Below are 25,067 nucleotides of genomic sequence, written 5' to 3'. Positions count from 1 at the left end.
TTTTTTTTTTTTTTTTTTTTTTTTTTTTTTGAGATGGAGTCTCCCTCTGTCGCCCAGGCTGGAGTGCAGTGGGGCGATCTGGGCTCTCACTGCAAGTTCCGCCTCCCAGCTTCACGCCATTCTCCTGCCTCAACCTCTGGAGTAGCTGGGACTACAGGCGCCCGCCACCACGCCTGGCTAACATTTTTGGTATTTTTAGTACAGACGGAGTTTCACCGTGTTAGCCAGGATGGTCTCGATCTCCTGACCTCGTGATCCGCCCGCCTCGGCCTCCAAAGTGCTGGGATTACAGGCGTGAGCCGCCGCTCCCAGCCCTTATTCCCTTTTCTTTACATCGTCACCAACACTTATCTTTTATCTTTTCGGTAACGGTCATTTTAACTGGTGTGAGAATGATAGCTCATTGTGGTTGTAACTTGCATTTCCCTGATGATTAGCGATGTTGGGCACTTTTCATATTCCCATTGGCCATTTGTATATTGTCTTGTAAGAAATGTCTACTCAGGTCCTTTGCTCAGTTTTTAAATAAGGTTGTTTGTTTTCTTATTACTGGATTGTTTGAGTTCTTGGGCATAATTTTGGTGCATATTTATGATCATCTCCTTAAGATAAAATCCTAAAAGTGGCATTGCTATATCAAGAAACATACTGAGTTCTATTGCTCCCGTAACTAATTACCACAAAATACAATCTTTTTAAAAAAAAAACAAATTTATTATCTTAACATTCCGAAGGGCAGAATTCTGAAATTAGTTTCACTGGGATAAAGTCAAGGTGTTGACATGGGTGCTTGCTCCTAGCGGCTCTGAGAGGAAAAACTATTTCCTTGCCTTTTTCAGCATCTAATAGCTGCCTGTAGTCCTTGGTTTACGACTACTTCCTTCAACTTCAAAGCATATCACTTTTATCTCTGCTACCATCATCACATCATCTTCTTTTCTGACCGACTCTTCCCATATCTCTCTTATAAGGACCAATGTGATTATGTGGGGTCCACGTGGATGATCCACGATAAACTCTTCATTAAGATCTTTAATTTAATCACATCCACAAAATCCCTTTGGCCAAATTTTTTTTATTATACTTTAAGTTCTAGGGTACATGTGCACAATGTGCAGGTTTGTTACATATGTATACATGTTCCATGTTGGTGTGCTGAACCCATTAACTCGTCATTTATGTTAGGTATTTCTCCTAATGCTATCCCTCCTCCCCTCCCCCAACCCCACGACAAGCTCAGGTGTGTGATATTCCCTTTCCTATGTCCAAGTGTTCTCATTGTTCAATTCCCACCTATGAGTGAGAACATGCGGTGTTTGGCTTTCTGTCCTTGCGACAGTTTGCTCAGAATTATGGTTTCCAGCTTCATCCATGTCCCTACAAAGGACATGAACTCATCCTTTCTTATGGCTGCATAGTATTCCATGGTGTATATGTGCCACGTTTTCTTAATCCAGTCTATCATTGATGGACATTTGGGTTGATTCCAAGTCTTTGCTATTGTGAATAGTGCCACAATAAACACACGTGTGCATGTGTCTTTACAGCAGCATGATTTATAATCCTTTGGGTATATACCCAGTAATGGGATGGCTGGGTCAAATGGTATTTCTAGTTCTAGATTCCTGAGGAATCGCCACACTGTCTTCCACAATGGTTGAACTAGTTTACAGTCCCACTAACAGTGTAAAAGTGTTCCTATTTCTCCACATCCTCTCCAGCACCTGTTGTTTCCTGACTTTTTAATGATTGCCATTCTAACTGGTGTGAGATGCTATCTCATTGTGGTTTTGATTTTCATTTGTCTGATGGCCAGTGATGATGAGCATTTTTTCCTGTGTCTGTTGGCTGCATAAATGTCTTCTTTTGAGAAGTGTCTGTTCATATCCTTCACCCACTTTTTGATGGGGTTATTTGATTTTTTCTTGTAAATAGGCTTAAGTTCTTTGTAGATTCTGGATATTAGCCCTTTGTCAGAGGGGTAGATTGCAAAAATTTTCTCCCATTCTGTAGGTTGCCTGTTCACTCTGATGGTAGTTTCTTTTGCTGTGCAGAAGCTCTTTAGTTTAATTAGATCCCATTTGTCAATTTTGGCTTTTGTTGCCATTACTTTTGGTGTTTTACTCATGAAGTCTTTGCCCATGCCTTTGTCCTGAATGGTATCACCTAGGTTTTCTTCTAGGGTTTTTATGATTTTAGGTCTAATATTTAAGTATTTAATCCATCTTGAATTAATTTTTGTATAAGGTGTAAGGAAGGGATCCAGTTTCAGCTTTCTACCAGCAACATGTATTAAATAGGGAATGTTTCCCCATTTCTCATTTTTGTCAAGTTTGTCAAAGATCAGATGGTTGTAGATATGTGGTATAATTTCTGAGGGCTCTGTTCTGTTCCATTGGTCTATATCTCTGTTTTGTTACCAGTATCATGCTGTTTTGGTTACTGTAGCCTTGTAGTATAGTTTGAAGTCAGGTAGCGTGATGCCTCCAGCTTTGTTCTTTTTGCTTAGGATTGTCTTGGCAATGTAGGCTCTTTTTTGGTTCCATATGAACTTTAAAGTAGTTTTTTTCCAATTCTGTGAAGAAAGTCATTGGTAGGTTGATGGGGATGGCATTGAATCTATAAATTACCTTGGGTACTATGGCCATTTTCATGATATTCATTCTTCATATCCATGAGCATGGAATGTTCTTCCATTTGTTTGTGTCCTCTTTTATTTTGTTGAGCAGTGGTTTGTAGTTCTCCTTGAAGAGGTCCTTCACATCCCTTATAAGTTGAATAGGTATTTTGTTCTCTTTGAAGCATTTGTGAATGGGAGTTCACTCATGATTTGGGTCTCTGTTTGTCTGTTATTGGTGTATAGGAATGCTTGTGATTTTTGCACATTGATTTTGTATCCTGAGACTTAGCTGAAGTTGCTTATCAGCTTAAGGAGATTTTGGGCAGAGATGATAGGTTTTTCTAAATTTACAATCATGTCGTCTGCAAACAGGGACAATTTGACTTCCTCTTTTCCTAATTTAATACCCTTTATTTCTTTCTCCTGCCTGATTGCCCTGGCCAGAACTTCCAACACTATGTTGAATAGGAGTGGTGAGAGAGGGCATCCCTGTCTTGTGCCAGTTTTCAAAGGGAATGCTTCTAGTTTCTGCCCATTCAATATGATATTGGCTGTGGGTTTGTCATCAATAGCTCTTATTATTTTGAGATACATCCCATTAATACCTAGTTTATTGAGAGTTTTTAGCATGAAAGGCTGTTGAATTTTGTCAAAGGCCTTTTCTCCATCTATTGAGATAATCATGTGGTTTTTGTCTTTGGTTCTGTTTACATAATGGATTACATTTATTGATTTGTGTATGTTGATCCAGCCTTGCATCCCAGGGATGAAGCCAACTTGATCGTCGCGGGTAAGCTTTTTGATGTGCTGCTTGATTCGGTTTGCCAGTATTTTATTGAGGATTTTTGCATTGATGTTCATCAGGGATATTGGTCTAAAATTCTCTTTTTGTTGTGTCTCTGCCAGGCCTTGGTATCAGGATGATGCTGGCCTCATAAAATGAGTGAGGGAGGACTCCCTCTTTTTCTATTGATTGGAATAATTTCAGAAGGAATGGTACCAGCTCCTCTTTGTACCTCTGGTAGAATTCGGCTGTGAATCCATCTGGTCCTGGACTTTTTTTGGTTGCTAGGCTATAAATTATTGCCTCAATTTCAGAGCCTGTTATTGGTGTATTCAGGGATTGGATGTGATGGGTTCGAACATCCTCCTTTAGCTCAGAGGCACTTCTTCCTGGTTTAGTCTTGGGAGGGTGTATGTGTCCAGGAATTCATCCATTTCTTCTAGATTTTCTAGTTTACTTGCGTAGAGGTGTTTATAGTATTCTCTGATGGTAGTTTATATTTCTGTGGGATCGGTGGTGATATCCCCTTTATCATTTTTTATTGCATCTATTTGATTCTTCTCTCTTTTCTTCTTTATTAGTCATGCTAGCAGTCTATTTTGTTGATCTTTTCAAAAAACCAGCTCCTGGATTCATTGATTTTTTGAAGGGTGTTTTTGTGTCTCTATCTCCTTCCGTTCTGCTCTGATCTTAGTTATTTCTTGCCTTCTGCTAGCTTTTGAATGTGTTTGCTCTTGTTTCTCTAGTTCTTTGAATTGTGATGTTAGAGTGTCAATTTTAGATCTTTCCTGCTTTCTCTTGTGGGCATTTAGTGCTATAAATTATAATTTAGTACTATAAAGATCTGCTGTTAGTCTGATGGGCTTCCCTTTATGGGTAACTGGAACTTTCTTTCTGGCTGCCCTTAACATTTTTTCCTTCATTTCAACCTTGGTGAATCTGACAATTATGTGTCTTGGGGTTGCTCTTCTCGAAGAGTATCTTTGTGGCGTTCTGTGTATTTCCCGAATTTGAATGTTAGCCTGCCTTGCTAAGTTGGGGAAGTTCTCCTGGATAATATCCTGAAGAGTGTTTTCCAGCTTGGCTCCATTCTCCCTGTCACTTTGAGGTACACCAATCTGACGTAGATTTGGTCTTTTCACACAGTCCCATATTTCTTGGAGGCTTTGTTCATTTCTTTTAACTCTTTTTTCTCTAAATTTATCTTCTCACTTCATTTCATTAATTTGATCTTCAATCACTGATACCCTTTCTTCCACTTGATCAAATCGGCTACTGAAGTTTGTGCATGTGTCATGTAGTTCTTGTGCCATGGTTTTCAGCTTCATCAGATCATTTAAGGTCTTCTCTATGCTGTTTATTCTAGTTAGCCATTCGTGTAATCATTTTTCAAGGTTTTTAGCTTCTTTGTGATAGGTTCGAACATCCTCCTTTAGCTTGGAGAAGTTTATCATTACCGATCTTCTGAAGCCTACTTCTGTCAACTCGTCAAAGTCATTCTCCGTCCAGCTTTGTTCTGTTGCTGGCGAGGAGCTGCGATCCTTTGGAGAAGAGGTGCTCTGATTTTTAGAATTTTCAGGTTTTCTGCTCTGGTTTCTCCCCATCTTTGTGGTTTAATCTACCTTTGGTCTTTGATGATGGTGACCTACAGATGGGGTTTTGGTGTAGATGTCCTTTTTGTTGATGTTGATGCTATTTATTTCTGTTTGTTAGTTTTTCTTCTATCAGTCAGGATCCTCAGCTGCAGGTCTGTTGGAGTTTGCTGGAGGTCCACTCCAGACCCTGTTTGCCTGGGTAGCATCAGCAGAGGCTGCAGAACAGCAAATATTGCAGAACAGAGAATAGTGCTGCCTGATCCTTCCTCTGGAAGCTTTGTCTCAGGGGAGGGGCACCCGGCTGTATGAGGTGTCAGTTGACCCCTACTGGGAGGTAGCACAGTTAGACTACTCAGGGTCAGGAACCCACTAGAGGAGGCAGATTGTCTGTTCTCAGATCTCAAACTCCATGCTAGGAGAACCACTACTCTCTTCATAGCTGTCAGACAGGGACGTTTAAGTCTACAGAAGTTTCTGCTGCCTTTTGTTCTGCTATGCCCTGCCCCCAGAGATGGAGTCTACAGAGACAGGCAGACCTAGTTGAGCTGTGGTGGGCTCCACCCAGTTCAAACTTCCCGGCCACTTTGTGGCCACTTTGTTTACCTACTCAAGCCTCAGCAATGGCGGATGCCCCTCCCCCAGCCTCGCTGCCTTTTTGCAGTTCGATCTCAGACTGCTGTGCTAGCAATGAGCAAGGCTTCATGGTCTTGGGACCCTCTGAGCCAGGCACAGGATATAATCTCCTGGTGTGCTGTTTGCTAAGACCACTGGAAAAGCGCAGTATTAGGGTGGGAGTGTACCATCTGTCAGGGCTTCCCTTGGCTAGGAAAGGGAATTCCTCCATCCCTTGGCACTTCCTGGGTGAAGCGATGCCCTGCCCAGCTTTGGCTCACACTCCATTGGCTGCACCCACTGTCCAACAAGTCCCAGTGAGATGAATCTGGTACCTCAGTTGGAAATGCAGAAATCACCCATCTTCTGTGTTGCTCACGCTGGGAGCTGTAGACTGGTGCTGTTCCTATTTGGCCATCTTGGAGCCCAACCCCCTTTTGCCAAATTTTTAAGGTACTGTTCATGGGTTCTAAGGATTAAGACATGGACATACATGAGTGTCATTTTTTAGCTTATGGTTGAATAAACAGTGCTGTGAAAATTGGCTATTCATTTAAAAAAATAGATAACTGACATAAACTATATCAGAATAAATTCTAGATTGATTAAAATAAGGGTCTGATAACTTTTTTCTGTAAAAAATCAGGGAGATAGTAAAGATTTTGGGGTTTGCAGACCATGTGGTCTCTGTCATAATGACTGAACTTTGCCATTATAATGCAAAGCAGCCATAGATAATACCTAAACAAATGGGTGTGGCTGTGCCTCAATACAATTTTGTGTATAAAAGCAAGGAATGGACCAGATTTGGTCCATGGCTCATAGTTTGCTGACCCTAGTTAAAGACAGACACAAATGTGAAAAAAAGAAAAAGAAAAACAAAAAGTAATCAAAGAACCAAAAAACAAATAGGTAAATTTTTATATAGTCTTTGTACAGAAAAGAGTTGATAAACATAAAATCAAAGGCAGAAACCATAAGACAAAATAATTGTAGCTTTGCCATCACAAAGATTGGAAAACTTCATAGAAGTACTAAAAGGTAAATAACAAGGTGTAAAAGAAACCAGTTAATTGTACCTCTATCAAGGATTTTACAAAGGGAGCTATAAGCCAGAAAGCCCCAACTGAAATCTCAAAATAAGCTGAAAAAGTTAAAACTGAGGAGACTGTTTCAGAAAGAGGTATATTCTGCCTTTCTGCCACAAGTAAATACCAGCTGTGTGTACACAAAATAGAAGCAAGCCTATGTGTGTCTTAAGTCCATGAAGAAAATTGAATGAGTTTTAGTTACATCCTCTTCCAGGCCCCAGTTTCATCATCTCCAAAATGAAAGTAACAATCCCAGTTTTCATGCTTCACAGGGTGATTGTGAGAGTTAAATGAAAGGAAAGAATGGGAAGCAGCTTTGAAAATTATAAAGTGCCAGGATCTAGGTAAAATCCAATTTTGACAAATACCGAATATAACGCCCAATTCAATGATACTCTTTTTCCATGACCAGGCTGAAAGCAATACTATTAATAGTATTGCTTTGATGATGCATATGGAAGAATTCTCTTTGAAGGAAAAATCACAAGCTTCTGCCTATGTAGCTTTCCATTTACTTAACAAAGCTGAGTTTCTTGTGGTACTCAAAAATGTAAAAAATGAAGATCTAGACCACATTAACCATTTAGTAACCTAAAAGAAGGTTACTACTGAAGCGTGAGGGTGGCCAAGGGGGAGAGCTGAAAAACAGGACAGAAGGTTTAAGCAGGAACCTAAATCAAACAGTGCCTAATAGCCACGCTAGAAATTTCGGGCTTTACCTTAGAAACAATGGAAAGCCACTGAGGAGTTTTGAGCAGCAGCACAATATAAACAGATAAGTGTTTTTAAAAGATCACCTTGGCTCCAGGGCAAAGAATGAATTGGAAAGAACAAAAGTGACAACTAGAAGATAAGTTTAAAAGCTTACACAATAATCTAGGCAGTTGAAGGTACCATAAACTAAGGTGACAGTAATGGAGGTAGAGAGAAGGATATGGGCTCACAAATTATTCAAGAATTAAAATCAACAAGACTTAGTGATGGACATGATAAGAGGAATGATAAAGGCGGTATCAAGAATGACAACCAGATTTCTAGCTGAGAGATTAATGGAAAACAGTAAACACCATCCCATCCTTAGACTAACAATGGGGCAACTTCACCAAAACAAAAGTGTAAACAAATAATAACAATGATAATAACTGACATTTATTGAGTACTTGCTCAACATCTGCCATTGTGATAAGTACATTACATGTTTTATTTCATTTAAACTGCATAACAAATATTATGAGAAATATCTTAAAATAATGTCTGCTTTATAGACGTGGGAACTAAAACCCTGAGTTTTTTTTTCAGGGTCCACTAGCTAGTTCATGGTAGAGATGGGATTTGGACCAAGCAGTCCACTTCAAGAGCCCAGGCTCCTCACACTTACCCAGAGGAAGATGAGTGAGTGAGGACTCTATGACAGAGCAAAATCAAGCTCATCTAGAGAAGATGCAGAACGCGAGCAAAGATCCTCACATCCTAGCAGGAAAATGGAAACTACAGAAATTTTGAAAGAAAGAGATGAACCTTGGAGCTAGATACTTTCCCTTGAGAAGCTTTGTGTTAAGATGAGAGACTTGAAATCCTCCTTTGTCTAAAATATGATACAGAGTCAGTTATGAGGTTTGCTTTGGTGACTGTGATGGTTAATTTTGTGCAACAACTTGACTGTGCTATGGGGTACCCAGACCTTTGGCTAAATGTAAACTGTTCTGTGTGTGTGTGTGTGTGTGTCTGTGTGTGTGTGTGAGTGTGTGTGTATTTCTAGATGTGATTAACATTTTAATCAGTAGACTAAGTAAAGAAGATTGCCTTCCTTAATGTAGACGAGCTTTATCCAATCAGCTGAAGGACTGAATAGAACAAAAGCTGAGTATGAAGTAACTTGAACTGAGACATTGGTCTTATCTGGTCTTCAAACTTAGACTGAAGCATAGGCTCTTCTTGGATCTCCAGCTTGCTGGTTTTCAGACTAGAACTTACACCATTGGTCTTCCTGGTTCTTACGCATTTGGACTTGGACTCTCTATCTACTTCTCTCTCTCTCTTTTTCTCTCTCTCCCTCTTTCTCTCTCCCTTCCTCTCTCTCTTTGTCTCTCTCTCTCTCTCTCTCATGCCTATGACTCAAATGGGGCAAAAAAAAAAAAAAATCTTGAGGCTTTTGCTCAAGGTTTTCATTCACTTATTCAAGCAAAAAAGTATTTTTTAAAGCATATTATGAGTCCAGGCACTGTCCTAGGCAATGCAGATTTGAAAAAAAAAAAAAAAAAAAAAGGAAAATCCTTGCCCTCACGATGTATATATTCTTCTGGAAGAGGCAATAAAATACATTCAAAAAAATGTGAAAAGTAAACCATACATAATACATTAAATAATGTTGAAAGCTAAGGAGGAAAAAACAAAAGGAGTGATGTGAAATGGTGACGGGGAAATGTTGAAATTTGCTCAGAGGTCAAACAACCACTGGGAAAGAGGCATTCCCTTTCGTCTGGAGCCACAAGACTGCCATTTCTGCCTCCATGAGGGTGGAGTTTGACTGACAATGAAACCAACTCAGGGGAAAGCAGAACCAAGAGTCACAGAGAAACAAAATCTTAATGACTTCATTGGAGCACCTGGACTCAGCTGTGCCTCAAGTTTTTTCTTTTCAGTTATATGAGGCAATAAATGCTCTTATTTTTTGTTTGAATTGGGTTTTCTGTCACTTGAAACCAAAAAAAGACCTGACTAATGCCAACACTTTCAAGTACATATAGAAACTTGAAGTACCTTACAATGTGTTTCTAAGTGGGGTTCCTGCTGTACTTGGATTATTGAATAGCTAGAACTCATTTCTAATTAGCAGCACACATTTACATGCAAACACCTAAAATTAAAAGACCTTAAAAACAGCATGTTCACTTAAATGTGTTTAAACAAGTTCCCTAAAGTGTGGTTTATACTATTAATTTAAGGAACCCTTTCTTAAAGATTGTTCCAAGGTTACTCTTGTCCAGATCGAATGAGATTTTAGCAGATACATTTCTGCCACTGTAAATAGAATGGTTATACAGTGTTATTTTAGACTTTTTTGAAGTATTATTAGACAGAACAGAAAAAATACCTTATTTTTGTTGGTGATGTTGGTTATATTTTAAAGGACACAGAGCCAGGGGTCAATCTTCATCTGCTCAAAAGGGAGGACCACTCATCAGCAACTGGCTGTCCTACGATGCTAGGGTTCCAAGTACACTAGGACCATGTTCACTGGTGTTAACTCAACTGTGTCATTATGATCTGCCACAACACACCAGCTGACCAGAACCCCAACACTGTATTAAAGCTCACTTAAATTTAAGATTAGAAAAAGCAATAAATACATTTTTAATTTTCCTCATCCTCCTTTCTCCATTTCTCCTCCCCTCTATTTAATCTTCCTTCCTTCCCAGTCCTAAATAAAAACCAGCAATACAAAGCCAACTAACAACCACAAAATGACAGTGGCTCTCCCCTTCAACCCCACATCCCTCTAGGGCACCCTTTTTACATACATAGCAGGTTGCTGGGTGGGACTTCTGCTCCTCTAGAACCTACCAGGAGGACACATGCATGGGACCAGAAGATGATAAGCACCCCACATTATAGGGAAGCCACAGACAGGGAGAAAACATCTCCTTGGGGCTTATTAAAAGAAAGCTAATCTAACTCTGCCAATTTTGCCATTCTTGGAGCAGAGTCTACTCCATCGTTTATGAATGACCAAAAACAAGGAGATTCAAAGGAATCCTGAGATAGGGGGATGAGCCATCAGCCTGGGTGAGTTAACCTTGGCCTTTCCTCCCTATAGAGCCGTTCCTTCCTATAAAGCGAGGTGTGAAACTACTTCTCTCTTATTAAGCAAAGAAAGAGGGCTGCATAAGTATCGATCATAGAGTGACCTGTAAGAAGGGGAGACTGGCTTCTTTTCCCAGGTTGAATGTCTGCATATGCAGCCTATTTGCTCAGCTGCTCATGCCTATCTAAGCAAGGGAAACAATTAGAGAGAGAAAGAGCAGAGCAGAGAAAGGGGTGATAAGTGGAACATCTTTCATGTGGATTTGTAAGTTTCCTCTGGATAGCTGAATTGTAGGGAAGATAGCTTGGCTTGAACCAACTTTCTAGTACTCCACCAAGACCAACCCCCAAGGTGGACGCTAAGGGGATTGCAAACCCAGGTGGGACTTCCACACTGGGAAACTGTGCAGTGGAAAAGCCTCCTACAAGACTCCAGTGATTTCATGCAGGCATCTTAGGAGGGAGACTCAACAGTCAGCAATTATTATTCAGAGAGGGAGCAACACCCAACAGAGGATATAGGTGCACAGTTAAGTACCAAGCTTGTTAAACTTCTTACCTTACCTCTTCCACCTGCCCCAATCCTGAGAATATGAAATAAGAAGGATTAGAGGAAGAGTGAGGGAGCAGACCCTACCATCCCAAGGGCCTCAAGTTGAAGCTTTGGAGGTGAGGAAGGGAACATTAAATAAACAGGAGACTGAACTTTTAAACTGATTAATCAGGACTGGCATTTTCAATATCTGAAATCAACTGGAAAGCTATTGGTACCTAAGAAGTTGTTAAAGGACAAGAAAAAGGATCCCCATCAGAATACAGACAAAGACAATGACTAAAGAAAAATAAAATCTATTCTGAGTCAGACTTCTGTCTGGAAGGTTTACATCGACCAAACGTCCCTAAAAATGAGTCTCTTGCATTTGCTCAACCCTGTGGCAAATTTACACACCACATCAGCTCAAGTTTCCCATGAAATCACAAGTAATATTTTGTGGTGATAAATGCAAGGGGAAAGCAGAGAACCTCTTCAATATTGAGGAAATCCACAGTTCATGGGAAGAAAGAAGAAAATCCATAGCATATACTAGAAAATGAGATTTCCTAAGACCTTGGGATAAAGCTTTTAAAATTGCAAGCAACACTGAGATTTAAAATTTGAGGTTCAATCACAGCAAAACTTTTCAATAATATATATATATTATTGAAATATATATATTAAAATATATATATTGAATATATATTGAATATATATATTGAAATAAATATATATATATGAAATATATATATATAAACTTCTTCAATTTGATGGGAACCTTACTAGTAACTCAATGAGGATTTTTGTTTGCCTGATCTCACACACTTGTTTTATTCAGCCTAAATGCAGCCTAAATAACCAACATTAACTTTACATATTGAGTTTATACAACAGTATTGTACTATATTTGAATATTTCTGTCTATGAGTTTCAGTCACCTTGAGATTTCAGGATGAACCAGAAGTCAAAGCCTAAGGCTTTAGCTCAGAGAACTCCTATGGTTTTGTCTTCTCCGCATCTCTCCTTTCTGGGTCTGGTTGCCATCACCCCTTTTGGTGAACAGCTTCTCAAAATATACATGCACAAAAACACCCAAACATACACATGCATGCACAGTAATACACACACACACACACACACATCCCACACCACTCTGGCCTCCCTGGTCAAGGCAGAGCTGCATCTCTTCACATGGCCTTGCGTTCCTGGACTTGACGGTTGGTAAAGAAGTGAAAAGGTGACTTGGGCTTGGACAGTCATAGTGCACTTTCCCCCTGGGCACCATGTATAGTCCTTAGTCTGCTAGTTAACTCTAGCAAGACTTTGGGAGGCCTTCCCTGGTTATTTTTTGAAAAGAATACAGAGTTCCTCTCTTTGGTAGTAGAAAATCAAAGTCCACATGAACTCAGGAAGTCCCAATAACCATAGAGAAGAAGGCAATAAGGACTAGAAGAGAGTGAAGTCAATACATGCAGAGACAGCCAGAGTAAGAGACTGAGGGGTGAGTCCTGAGGACATTCGGACCCCTGAAGGCAGTCACACATAAGGCCATTGTCTTTCTCTCCACTCTGCATTTTGATTACAAGAATTCATAAATCCTTGGTTCTAAGTCTGTTTCCAGTGGGCTTCTGTCCCCTAAAACCAAACAATTTCAAAGTAATAAAGCTACATATAAAAATGCCATGTCATAGCTCTGGTTTGTATCTAGCTCAAGGGAACAAGAGACAGAAGAAAAGGGAGGAGTCTTGGTCTAGAAGAAATAAGTAAAGAATGGGGCAAGAGGAGACAACATTAGAGACTATTAATCAAGTGACGAAAGAGTGGAGATTTAAAAATATCTTGGATATTTGAAACTGTTGGATAAGAGAAACTATTATGACATGAAAACAGGCTCTAGAAAGTTTCACCCTACATCAAAGAACAGACTTCATAGAAAATGTCCCAGAGCTAAATCAGTCTTGGGGAAACAGGAATCATGCAGAGAGGGCCTGGACACCTCAAAAGGATCCATACACCACAGTTAAAAGAGTGACCTGGTAGAGTTTTTTAATCATAATTTTCATAGTGGAACTCTTTCTTCTAACCAACTGTTACTCTGAACACAAATATATAACAGATAAAAGCAATAAATCAATACTTGAGCAATTTAAACCTTTATTACTTGATCTTCAATATTCATTGTTTAGGGAACCCCTAAATCCCCTCCAGGAAACATTTGGATTTTGTGGAGCACAAGGTGAAAACCACTGACCGGAAACACACTCCCACACATGTGCCTGTCCCATGCACTTTATACCATGCTTCATGACAGCCTGATACTCTAGCAACTATGAAAAAACTGTACATCACACAGTACTCATAGAAACCATGGAATTTACATGCAGATACTTGGTACTTTCAGAAGGAAAACAAACCACATCTAAGCTTGCTTATTTACACCACTGCTTTTCTTATTTATTCCTACCAAATTCTTATGTTCTTTGCAATTGCACTCGTGCTTTCTTCAATCATGCCCCACATACTGCTTTTTCTCAGGAATTTCCATTTATATTTAATGCCTATATCTTGTAATTTCTTGAAAAGGACAAAGACAGAAGTCCAGCCAAGGCCATGAGACTGTTTTTCTCCTAAGGAACTGTCAGCCAAATTTCTCAGGGAGGAACTGGAAATGAAGTGAGAGACATTGATAAATTTCCCTGCTGAACAATCAATAAAAGCTCCACCATCCCGCTCAGATTCCCACTGTGGAAGCAAGAGCCATAATTACACTGTCAAAAATTTAAGTTGCCCAGGCTGACAGCAACCCATTTGAAAAGTGACAAGTGATTGGCACTCAGTTTGGAGTGGAGAACCTGGATTGGCAGACAGAGTGATGAAGGCAAAAGGCAAGAGTGAAATTTCCTTATTGACTATAGCTACCCAAACCTCAGACCGCCACTCAGGAGGAATCCTGAGACCCTTTAGTCATATTAACGCATCGAAGTGAGCAGCTGATAGAAGTTACTAAACAATCTGAACTCCACCAGCAACTCAGAACCCGTCCTCATCTACTCCCAAACAAACAGAAACAGAAAAGATGGTGCTGTGTGTGGGTGTGTTATGTGCAGGTGTGTGTGTATCTGTGAGTGTATAAGGGTGTGGGACTTTTCCTACCTTCAAAGAAATACATGAAATATGCTTTCAACTCTATCTTGCCTTGTGACAGCTGAACACCAACGCCTGTTTGCTTAGCGATTTTAATCTAAAATAAAAATCAGCTGGAGCAGAAGGGTTTCAAAGGGCAATAACAAAGAATGAGATGGAAGGAGAAGGTGAGAAAGTGATCGGACTGACATGCAGACCATTTGTGTGATTCTACATGACCTGAGCTGGCATTAAATTAGAATCCATTCAGCATTGCTGCTGAATATTAGGAACCAAATGTCTGCCAAGGGCCTCATTTGCTGGGCAGTGCCCTGCTTTGGACTATACTGGGACCCATGCAAATAGTTTCTAAGAAAGCCTTTATTGTAACCACGCCCGGGAATGGTGGTTATCCACGGCTGGGAAGCAGCTGCACCAAGAGAGATTAAAATCTAAAGGTATTGGCTGGAAGGTGGGAAGAGAACAGAAGATGCCTGGGAAGGTGGGTACCGCATGATATCCCAGGTTAAAACGCTTCTGTTACTTTGATGAAAAGAGATAGACAAGAAAATTAATATGGAGAAAAATCTCTAGGTGGATTTTGAAACAGAAGCCCCCACCACCGCCATGCCCCACGTTTTCTCATACCTAAAATAAAATACAGGATAATCAGTGATGGGTACTCAGTGCTTTTGGAAAGGGGAAAGGATTTTATCAGAATAACAATAACTAACACTGTGTTTTGTGTGCCCAACACTCTGGAGCACTTCATGAGCAGTAAGTTTATGAAGTGGGAACTGTGTTTTTTGGATTTTTTTAGAGATCTGTTGAAGGTCATAGCTGATCTGTGGCAGAACGGGGCCCATTTCTGATTCTAATTCGATTAACCACTAGAATCAGTGTTTCTCCGAGTGTAGTCAATGGGCCACCTGAGTCACGTCACATGTACATTTCCAGGCCCAGAAATCAAGATTTACAAAAACCTCCCCAAAAGGGTCTTCTGTGCACCAAAGTCGGTGAATCTCCTCATTATGTTATCCTGGGAAGCCGAGTGAATGCTGGGTCTTTAGGGACTTCCTGGGCGCAAAGCAGTGAATCAAGTTGCTCACTATTTTGCATACTCGACGGAGAAAGAAAATTAACTTTTTCCTAAAGCCCCAGTGTCACCAGGTCCTCCTCTGGCCCTGGCAAAAGGCCAGTGAAATTATGTAATGATTTTAGCCATGATATACCACCATGCTGGAGGGGAAATCTGTCTGAGACCTCAGGTGGTGAGGGAGAAGTGACAGGAGAGAATAGATGAGCTGCACATGGGGCTGCAATTCTCTGACAGATACATCAGGAAAGGAATCCCTGTCACCCAAATGGCTGAGCTCTTTTCTACATAATATTTCTTTCAAATGCATGAGATGCTGCAGCATCACATCAGAGAGGAAATGGCTTGATCTTTGCCCGTGTTCAATGGGCAAACTCTGTGATTCAGGTGATCCTAGTCAATTATCTGTCCTAAACGCTTTGGGGAATGTTTAACCAGTTTAGAAAACGGCCTAATCTGGGAATATGGGAAAAGGGAGAGGGAGAGAGAGCAGGGAGAAGGAGAATAAATAAGAAAGAGGGAGGAGAGGAAGGGAGGAGGGGCTAGAGAGAGAGAGGAGGGAGAAGAAGAAAGGACAGGGAGGGAGGAGAAAGAGGAAGGAGGAGATGGAAATGAGGAAAGCAGAGGGAGAGGAGGTCTCATTCTCAATATCCAGTAACATCAGATGGCTGGAGTAGCAGCATTTTTTCTGAACTTACAGAATTTTCGAAACATATTGGAGGCATCTACTTTGCTTCAATTGCCCCATATTGACTGTAAGCAATGAGGCTAGGGATTTTCTTGACATTTGCTTAATCACAAAGGCTTACATGCACAAGGTACATTTAAAATACAGGCACAAAAGGTATATTTATGAGTTCTTTCACTGATTCTTCACACTAGAGCATGAGAATTAGATGAGCTTGGAATGAAAGAAGCAGAATAAAAGAATTAGGAGAGTTTTCATTTTTCCTCATTTGAATTCCAATTTTCAGTAAGAGTTGTGCTATCTGCATCACACGGGACAGTGGCTCTCAACTCTGAGGATTCCTCCTAAGCCTGGGGTCCTCTGGACGATCTATGGGCTGGCTGAACCATAAATATACACTAACTTGTTCCCCAGATGTGTTTTTTTACTGGTAAAAAGCAGCGCATTGCGTTGGTGGCTTAAGAGGCCATTGAGCTAGAGCAAACATTTGAAAACCATGGCTGACGTGGGAATAGATTCCGGGCTACAAAATCAGTGTAGTTGTTTGCTGATGAAGATAGGAGGAAGAAAGGTCTCCTTGGAAGTTGATCACAGAATCAATATAGTAAGCATTTTGAATTTCTGTCCAATGAGTTATGGGGTATTTTTAACCTCACAAAATTTGATCCCCAGTGTCTAGCACACTGGGTAGCCCACAGTCAACACTTAATAAATGCTTGAGGAAAAGATCTTGCTTCCTCTCACAGTAAGCCAAAAGAGGCACAAGCATGCTTTTTGATAAATAATGATTGGAGTCTGGACAGAGAAAAATGGCAGATTCCTCAGCACAGCTCCATGCCCTCATCTAGAGCAATTATCCTATGACAAGTGGATTATTTTGTGATGCCAATATAGAAATATCAATGTAAATTACGTTATGTTTTCTGGAGATTGAGTCACCTTCTGGAGCCCACATTTTTGATCTGCCTTTGGCTCATGCTATGCAACCAAAAGCATATAAATACCCACTGAAATCTGCTTACTCACTATTTTATACTGATATTTTACAGTTGATACTAAGGATTATCCTGGCACACTTGGTAACTTCCTGACTCTCAAGGGGAAAAAAAAAAAATGTCCTTTTTGCAAAGTGGAATGAGATGATCAGAAAGCAAATAAAGTTGGAGCGGAAACACACTGTAGCCTAATCTCTTTTGTCCTAGGAATCCTTAAACACCCCACCTATCTGTAAGAGGATTCTAAGTAGAAGTGTAATTAAACACTGCTCATGGGGTAGGTGGTTGGGGGAAACAGGAAGAGGTTCAACAACCAAATGAGGTTGTCTGTATTTGATTTGGGATACCAGGCTTCTGCATGTTAAGAGACATCTGTACATGCTACGTAATTGTATTGGTCAGTTTTCACTAGGCTACGCTGCAATTACAAATGCAAATCTCAGTGACTTAAGACAAAGGCTTATTTCTCACTCACATACATGATAGCAGTAGGTCATCTGCAGCACTGCCTCATGTCGTCTTCATTCAGGTTCTAAACAGAAGGAACTGCCCCTATCTGGGACAGGCTATTCTCAAGTGGCGGGAAGAAAATGCAATGGCTAAAGCATAACAGGTCTTAAAACCTTCACTTGGCCATGCAGTCCCCCATTTCTGCTCACCTTCCACTGACCAAAGCAAGTACAAGGCTAAGTCTGCTCTTGCAAAGCGTCCAGGAAGTATGGTCCACCCACAAGGAGGCACTGAAAGTCACCTAACAGTGGGTGGAAGTATACACAATCCTCTTACAGAAAGGGGAGCAAATAATTGGGAACTGTAGTACACTCTGCCACAGGAATCATAACAGTTTTACTTGTTCTTTAAGCAAACAGTGCCTTGCTCTAACTGACCTGGTTGGCTGAGCAACTATAGTCAAGGACTTTTAAACAGTTTTATCAGTTTCCACTGCTAGACACAGCTCTATTTCATTTCCTCTGATCAACTGCCTCACTCACCGTGCAGAGAAAGAGTTCCATTCCTCACAGCCAGGAACTTGACTCCATAGGGAAAGAAGGGAGTTGAGTGGGAACTCCCATAGAGTGTGATCTGAGCTCTGCCTTGGAAGGGCTTGTCTTCAGATCCAATCCGGAGCTCTCCACCATCAGAAACAAGAATGGCGTGCGCCCTGAGCTCGATGGGTCCTGGGGCCATGAAAATCAGCTTGCCCCCTAATGGACAAAGGGAAAATTGTCAGTCCCTGGGAGGATAAGGCTTACCGTTTTGTCAGTTTCAATGCCTGATGAAATCTCCTTCATTTAAATACTTCTGCTAGAATGTAGACTTATTTTATCATGCTCTCTCTTGTAGAAGCACAGTAGGGTAGACCAGACATCCAGGAGTGGAAGCACTATGATTTAGCCAGTTTAGGTTAGCTATTACTATTCTCTGCTGCTTTATTTGCTACATTTTCATGACAATAATCTAAATGTCCAGCAATTTAGGAATGGTCAAATAATATATGAGAAGACCACTAACTTTACCATTTAACAATAGATAAAATTAAGTAAAAAAAAAAAAAAAAAAAAAAAAAAAACCTGGGACATAAACACATAAACAAGAAATAGGGCTAGAAGAAGATGTGCCAAAATTGTAAGAATTATAGTAAAAGGAAATGTAACTAGGGCTAACATTGTGGCATTCATAGCATTTTAGTTGACCAGCATCCATTATACTTTATTTTGTTAACATACCCTAATTTCCTTGAGGTATTGCTCTGCCCCATTGACTAGAGCTGAGTGGAACTGTCAAGCAAGACATCTTATCCTACTATGGCCAGAGTCACATACTCGGCCTTTAAGAGAAATATGGAGCAAAAGGGAAGAGAGATAGGAAATGTTGAGATCTCAGTTCCAGTGGTGGCATTCTAAGGACCCTGGGAAGAATACCTGCTTCTGAGACACCCACCTGCCCACCTGCCTACCTGCCCCACCGCCCACCGCTTGCATCAAATGCTTTGATTCCTATGTATTTCTGTCCCTGATTTTTCAGACTGTTTTCCACTGATTAGTAGTTTACCCAATGCCTTCCCAATAAATTCCATTAAAAGAACAGCTGGGTTCTCTTACTGGCAACCAGATAACCTTAACTAATACATATACCATTTTGCTCTGATGTCCAAATTTTCAGTAACATAAGAATATTAGTTTATAATAGAATTATTTTGTATTATGAGATTAAATAATTTAAAAATTAATAAGATTTTCATTTTTATAATATCTTCAAAAGGGTTTAGAATATTTACATTTTACATAGAATTTTCTCAATAATGTCAAAATAATTAAAGCATCCCATATAAATAAACACTTTAACCTCAATAAGCTGTTTAGTGCATCTTCCTCCTGCAAGTGGTTTACAAAAACATCAGACTAGACTCTTCCATCCTGTAACAAAGTAGTCAGAGTTGTGTCTTTATATCAGACACACCAGAGGTCCTCTTTTCTAAATCCAATAACAGTTTCCCATCTCACTCAGAACAGAAGTCAAAGTCCTTACACTGGGCTACAAAAGGTCCCTCATGATTTGTTACCTAACCTCCAATACCTCTATAATATCATTTTCTAACGCTTACCTGTTCACACATATGCTCCAAACATATTGGCCTGCCTGTTAGGTCTCAAACAGGCCTCAGGGCCTGTGCATAAGCTCTTCCCTCTGGAACGTTCTTCTGATATTCCCGTGAATATCATGAATAAGAATTATCAGAAATATCTGGAATGTTATCGGAATTATCAGAATGTTCTGATATTTCCATGGCTCACTCTCCCTTGTTACTATTCAAATGTTAACTTCTCACCGAGGCCTTCCCTCTCTAGTCTATATAAAACAGCACACCCTAGCTCCTTGCCTAAATGTCTTCTTCCTCATAATACTTGATATCAGGCATATTATATATTTACAATTTTATTTTCTGCCCTCTCCCCACCAAAATGCATGCTTCCTGAGGGAAATTATCTGTTTTGTTCACTTCTAAATTCTTAGTGTCTAGAAAAGTTGCTCGTAGGTAGTTGGCACTCAATACACAATTAATTGTTGAGTGAATGAATGAATGGACATATCTTTTTGGAGATTCTGATTTAAGTGCCTCTATTTCTTTATGTACAAACACACACACACACACACACACACTCCCATTTTCTCAGAAAGGATGTTGTTCTTATGCTTAATCTATAAGCCCACATAGTGTCTCAATGAGCAAAGGGGGGCAAAGGATGTAGAGAGAGCAAAGTATCAGAAATGTCTCAAAAGGCAGATTCTACTATAATAAGAAGAGTTGTGGTGAGAGGCAGTGGAGGGCAAAGACTCTTCAAATGCTAACGTAGTCATAAATCCAGAGTGCCAAGTTATTGAGTTGAGTTTTTGTTGCTTTCCAGAAATCACAGCTGGAAGTAGTTAAACATGCACTGGAGAAATGAGAGGGAGAAAAGAAAAAGGCAAAAATGACTTTAGTCATTATCATGTAAACCAAAAATAAAATTTTAAGCCCCCCAAACCAACTGAATTGACCCCTCCTCTTAGGCAAGGGCATTCCAAAGTTAAACTGTAAAACTAGTTCAGGCCATGATGGGGAGTGTCAGAGATGCCTCATTATACCCTCCACCTTTTGGAATACAGACATAAGTAACCAGCATTAACATTAAAACAGAGACATTAAGACCCACAAAACAGACTCTGTAGCAATAAGACACCAAATTCCAACCTGACTCTAGTATACCAACACATGACAGATAGCCGGCCCTGAAAGAAACTGAAGTATTTTACCCCAAAATATATTAAATGGTAAATGGCCCTGCAAAGCTGTCTCTTGTGGGGAAAATCTACATTCTGTAGAAAATTCCCTTCCTTTTCTGGATCTTTACCCTGATCCAGGAAAGAGTCTGTAACCCTTTTTTTCCTTTTTTTTTGGAGTCTGGCTCTGTCGCCCAGGCTGGAGTGCAGTGTCCAGATCTCAGCTCACTGCAAGCTCCGCCTCCCAGGTTCACGCCATTCTCCTGCCTCAGCCTCCGGAGTAGCTGGGACTACAGGCACCCGCCACCTTGCCCGGCTAGTTTTTTGTATTTTTTTAGTAGAAACGGGGTTTCACCGTGTTAGCCAGGATGGTCTCGATCTCCTGACCTAGTGATCCGCCCGTCTCAGCCTCCCAAAGTGCTGGGATTACAGGAGTGAGCCACCGCGCCCGGCACCAGTCTGTAACCTTTTTAGGTCTGCTAAGAAACATTTACAATCTTTTCTCTCTGAAGCCTGCTACCTGGAGGCTTCATCTGCATAATAAGAACCCTGGGCTCCACAACCACTCATCTTAATCCAGACACTCCCTTCTGTGGATTCCAGGTCTTTAGATAAGTTAATAAGTTAACCCTTTCAACCAATTACCAATCAGAAAATCTTTGAATCCATCTATGACCTGAAAGCCCCTGTACCTACTTGTCTAATCTTTCCAGACCAAACCAATGTACATCTTATATGTATTGATTGATGTCTTATGTCTCCCTAAAACGTATAAAACCAAGCTGTAGCCTGATCACCTTGGGCACATGTACTTAGGACCTCTTGAGACTGTGCCCCAGGCCATGGTCATTCAAATTTGGCTCAGAATTAATTTCTTCAAATATTTTACAGAGTTTGACTCTTTTCATTGACAATTGTTTACCTCCATCTTAGTGCAGAGATAGTGATCAATAAATGTTTGACTTAACAGTCAAATATGGAGGCTACTTCTTCCCTAACTTCTCTTCAGCTTTCCTCAGCTCTCTTCCTCAAGCCTTCTTTTCTTCAATCCTATGCCATCAGTAACAGTCACGGGATGTATACTTGGACCAGAACCCTTCAAGGGCCTTTTCTTTCAGCCACAATTTAGAACAACACACCCTGCCTACGTATCCAGTTTCTCCATCTGGAAAATGGGCATGGTAAGAATTTTACCCTCAGAAGATTAAGGTGAGATTTATTGAAATAATTCTTATAGATCCCTGGTCTAAAGTCTGACATCTATTCAATGCAATGGTCTCTGTGGCTACCATCACACTCACCATCTTCACTTCCTCCATTACTGCTATGAAACCTTCCTTGCAAAGATTCTGACAGTAAGAAAAATCTAACCCGGCTTACTCCATCTTGCTCCTAGCCTCACAGGCTGGCTGGCTTCACTCATTCCTAGGTGTAGGCCAAACTAACTATGGGAGGAATTTGGTTTATAATCTAACCTTAAACAAGGATGATAATAAACCTTCCCAAAATTAAACTACCTTTGTAAAACTAATGAAAGTCCACAAGGCTAGGATTATAAGAGGGGCCAAAATTCTGCTAAGATGTTTAGCATATTTAAATGATTACCAGCCATTGTTCGAGAGGTCACAAGATTTGCAACTTTTCCAATTACTGCAACAGATAACATCACTATTGTAGAAACTAAGATTGGTCTTTTGAGAGTTTTTTTTTAGACTTTTGTATTTCTGACCACCAGCTGACTTCACTCAGATTCATGACCCAAGCCTCAACCAGTCCTGTGGCCCCTACCTAAAGACAGACTCAGTACACAAGGACTGTTTTCCATACCCCTGTGATTTCATCCCCAACAAATCAATATTCCCCATACCTTAGTCCCCTGCCCAACAAACTATCCTTGAAAACCCCTAACCTCTGAGCCTCCAGGGAGACTGATTTGGGTAATAACTCCATCCCCCAAATGCTGTGGATGGCCTTGCATCAATTAAATGCTTTCTTTACTGCAATGCCATGGTCTTGCCAAATTGATTTTGTCTGTGCAACTGGCAGGAAGAACTCACCAGGTGATTAGATCTACAACGTGCTCAATTTCTATAAGTACCCTACTGCTTGAGCACTGCTAGACCATCTGCATCCAACATCTCTCTGTTACTGGTCCTTTTGAAATATTTTGTCATATATAATATTCCATACTCTAAGGTAAAGCAGCAAGGTCAGTCTACAGGCTCCATGCCAGAGCAGTACCATACTGCTTACCAGACTTCCAAAATATTCCCCAACAATTTTGACTCTTTTCCTTTCATTGTCATTACATAGAAATGCAGTAATAATCATGGATCCCACTGTGAACAAGAGGGAAGAAATGTGACCTGTGCTGCAGATCAAATTTTATGTTAACTAAAATTTTTCCCTCACAGCCACATGTCATTAATGTCCTAAATAATTATATTCAACTGGTAGAACATGGATTTGCATGACAGAACTCCCACATTGTAAATAGTCAGGAAATCTAAACTGACCTTGATGAGCAAGTGGTGAAGGCAGGGAACAAAATCAAGGTTCCTGTTCTGAGTCTGCTATTGACCTCTGAATGAGCCTCAGTAAGTCCCATACAATTGCTGGGCCTCAGATTACTCAGGTCCCAAATCTCTCCTACTCAGTGCCTATCAATGGTCTGTGGTTTCATCCGCAAAGTGGAAGGCAGAATCATGGGTTCCTTTCAACTCTAGAACACTTGACGTCTACATCTTTATGAATACAGTCAGATGTGCATGGGACACTAATGGAGGCACAAGGCTCATGTTTTCCTGACCCCGTCTGTGCTGCAGTAATCACTAAATTTTCTCTTGAGCAAGACATGAGATGCACAGTCAGGAATTAGAATAAGACTACAGGGAAAACAAGGAAGCTAAAATTTATTCAGCACCTACCATGTGCCAAAATCTGTAGATATATTGTCTGAAATGACCTTCAAAACCAGTCTGTGAGATCAAGATCACATTCTTTATTTCACAGAGCAGAATGTGGCTAAGAGGTATTCATACCTTTCCAGCCCAGAATAGACAGAACCAAGCATTAGAACCCAGGACCACCCAACGAAAAGGCTCAGATCCTATCCATTTCCACAACCTTCCCCAGTAGCTCTCAATTAATTAGGATTGTTCTCATAGTTACATTTAAGGAAAAACATGTGTGAACCTAAGAAAGTTTGCCTATGGCTTGTTTATAGATGATTTATTTTAATTTTGTTAATGAAGATATACCTCATCTTATTCCAAAAAGGATTTGAAACAGATTACAAGGATTAGTGGGTAAATATATAAACCTGGTCTTTGTCCCTTTTACCATGAAGCAAAATATTAAATACACTGCAACAAATTGGAAGAAATTTTGAAACATCATTTACTGACATGAACTAATAATGATGCTAATGAAGGGAGAAAAACTCATCCCAAAGAAAATGAATTATTTGTGTTGTCAGGAGTGTTATAAACAGGACTAATTAATTAATATGAACATCGTTAACTTCTGCTAAAAAGCATCCCCACCCCACTTTCTTAGTGGCAAATATAAGAAAATCTAGGTACATTTAGAAGAAAGTTTGATGAAGAATTCAGCTATTTTTGCCTGAAATAATTAGATAAACAAATGAAACCTTCTTTGTGTGAAAGAAGATAAAGTTTATACTTAATCTATCTCTGTGCCAAGGCACCAAGATTTTCATCTTCACACTTTATTAGTTTAAAATAAATATACAGTGGGCTGCTTTAAAGGATAGTCACTTGAGTATGGGAGGGCTGTGGGAGGACTTTATTCTATACTTTATAGAGCTTGACCCCATTTCTAAATGCTGAAATAAAGAGCAGGGCTGAAATCAGCCTTTGGCTGTAACCCTTAAATTGCTTGTTATGACTCTCATGAAAGCTGACTATGTCCCACAAGTAACCTTGGGTAATTTTACAAAAATCAATCAACCATCATTATTGCTACTTCCCTCTAAAATAAATAAATGAACACAACTTTTTACATGTAATCACCTCTTTCCATTAAACATCTCTTTTGTTTCTTTTAAAGGGAAGTAAAAGAGACTTTTAGCAGCTAGCTAATGTTTGCAAAGTACATCAAAATCTGCTTTTGGCTAACCCAACAATTAGTCATCCTCTATAATAACCACAAAATAATTTGTTGGGTTTTTTTAAGAAAACAAATACACAATTCTATTTTCCCCCTTACACAAAAAAATTAAAGTATAAATATTTTACCATACAATACTAGTCTTCAAAAGAGTGGCTATACCTACTATCTTCAACTCTTTTTCATGACTGTCTTTTGAACTCTCTCTGGTGAAGCCTTCACCTGATGAAC

At 40.0% G+C, this 25,067-nt stretch overlaps 1 protein-coding gene across 1 annotated transcript in view; it reads right to left on the bottom strand.

Annotated features, from left to right (window-relative positions):
• PKHD1 (PKHD1 ciliary IPT domain containing fibrocystin/polyductin) overlaps nt 1–25,067 on the bottom strand; it is a 469,171-nt gene that overhangs the window by 298,863 nt on the left and 145,241 nt on the right. The window contains exon 36 of the mRNA XM_023212993.1: nt 17,936–18,148. Coding sequence (XP_023068761.1) covers nt 17,936–18,148 — 213 coding nt within the window. The remainder of the gene's footprint in view (nt 1–17,935; nt 18,149–25,067) is intronic.

This window comes from Piliocolobus tephrosceles, chromosome 5 (genome assembly GCF_002776525.5).
Source record: "Piliocolobus tephrosceles isolate RC106 chromosome 5, ASM277652v3, whole genome shotgun sequence".
NCBI lineage: Eukaryota > Metazoa > Chordata > Mammalia > Primates > Cercopithecidae > Piliocolobus > Piliocolobus tephrosceles.
This window is presented reverse-complemented; position numbering and strand designations above follow the sequence as displayed.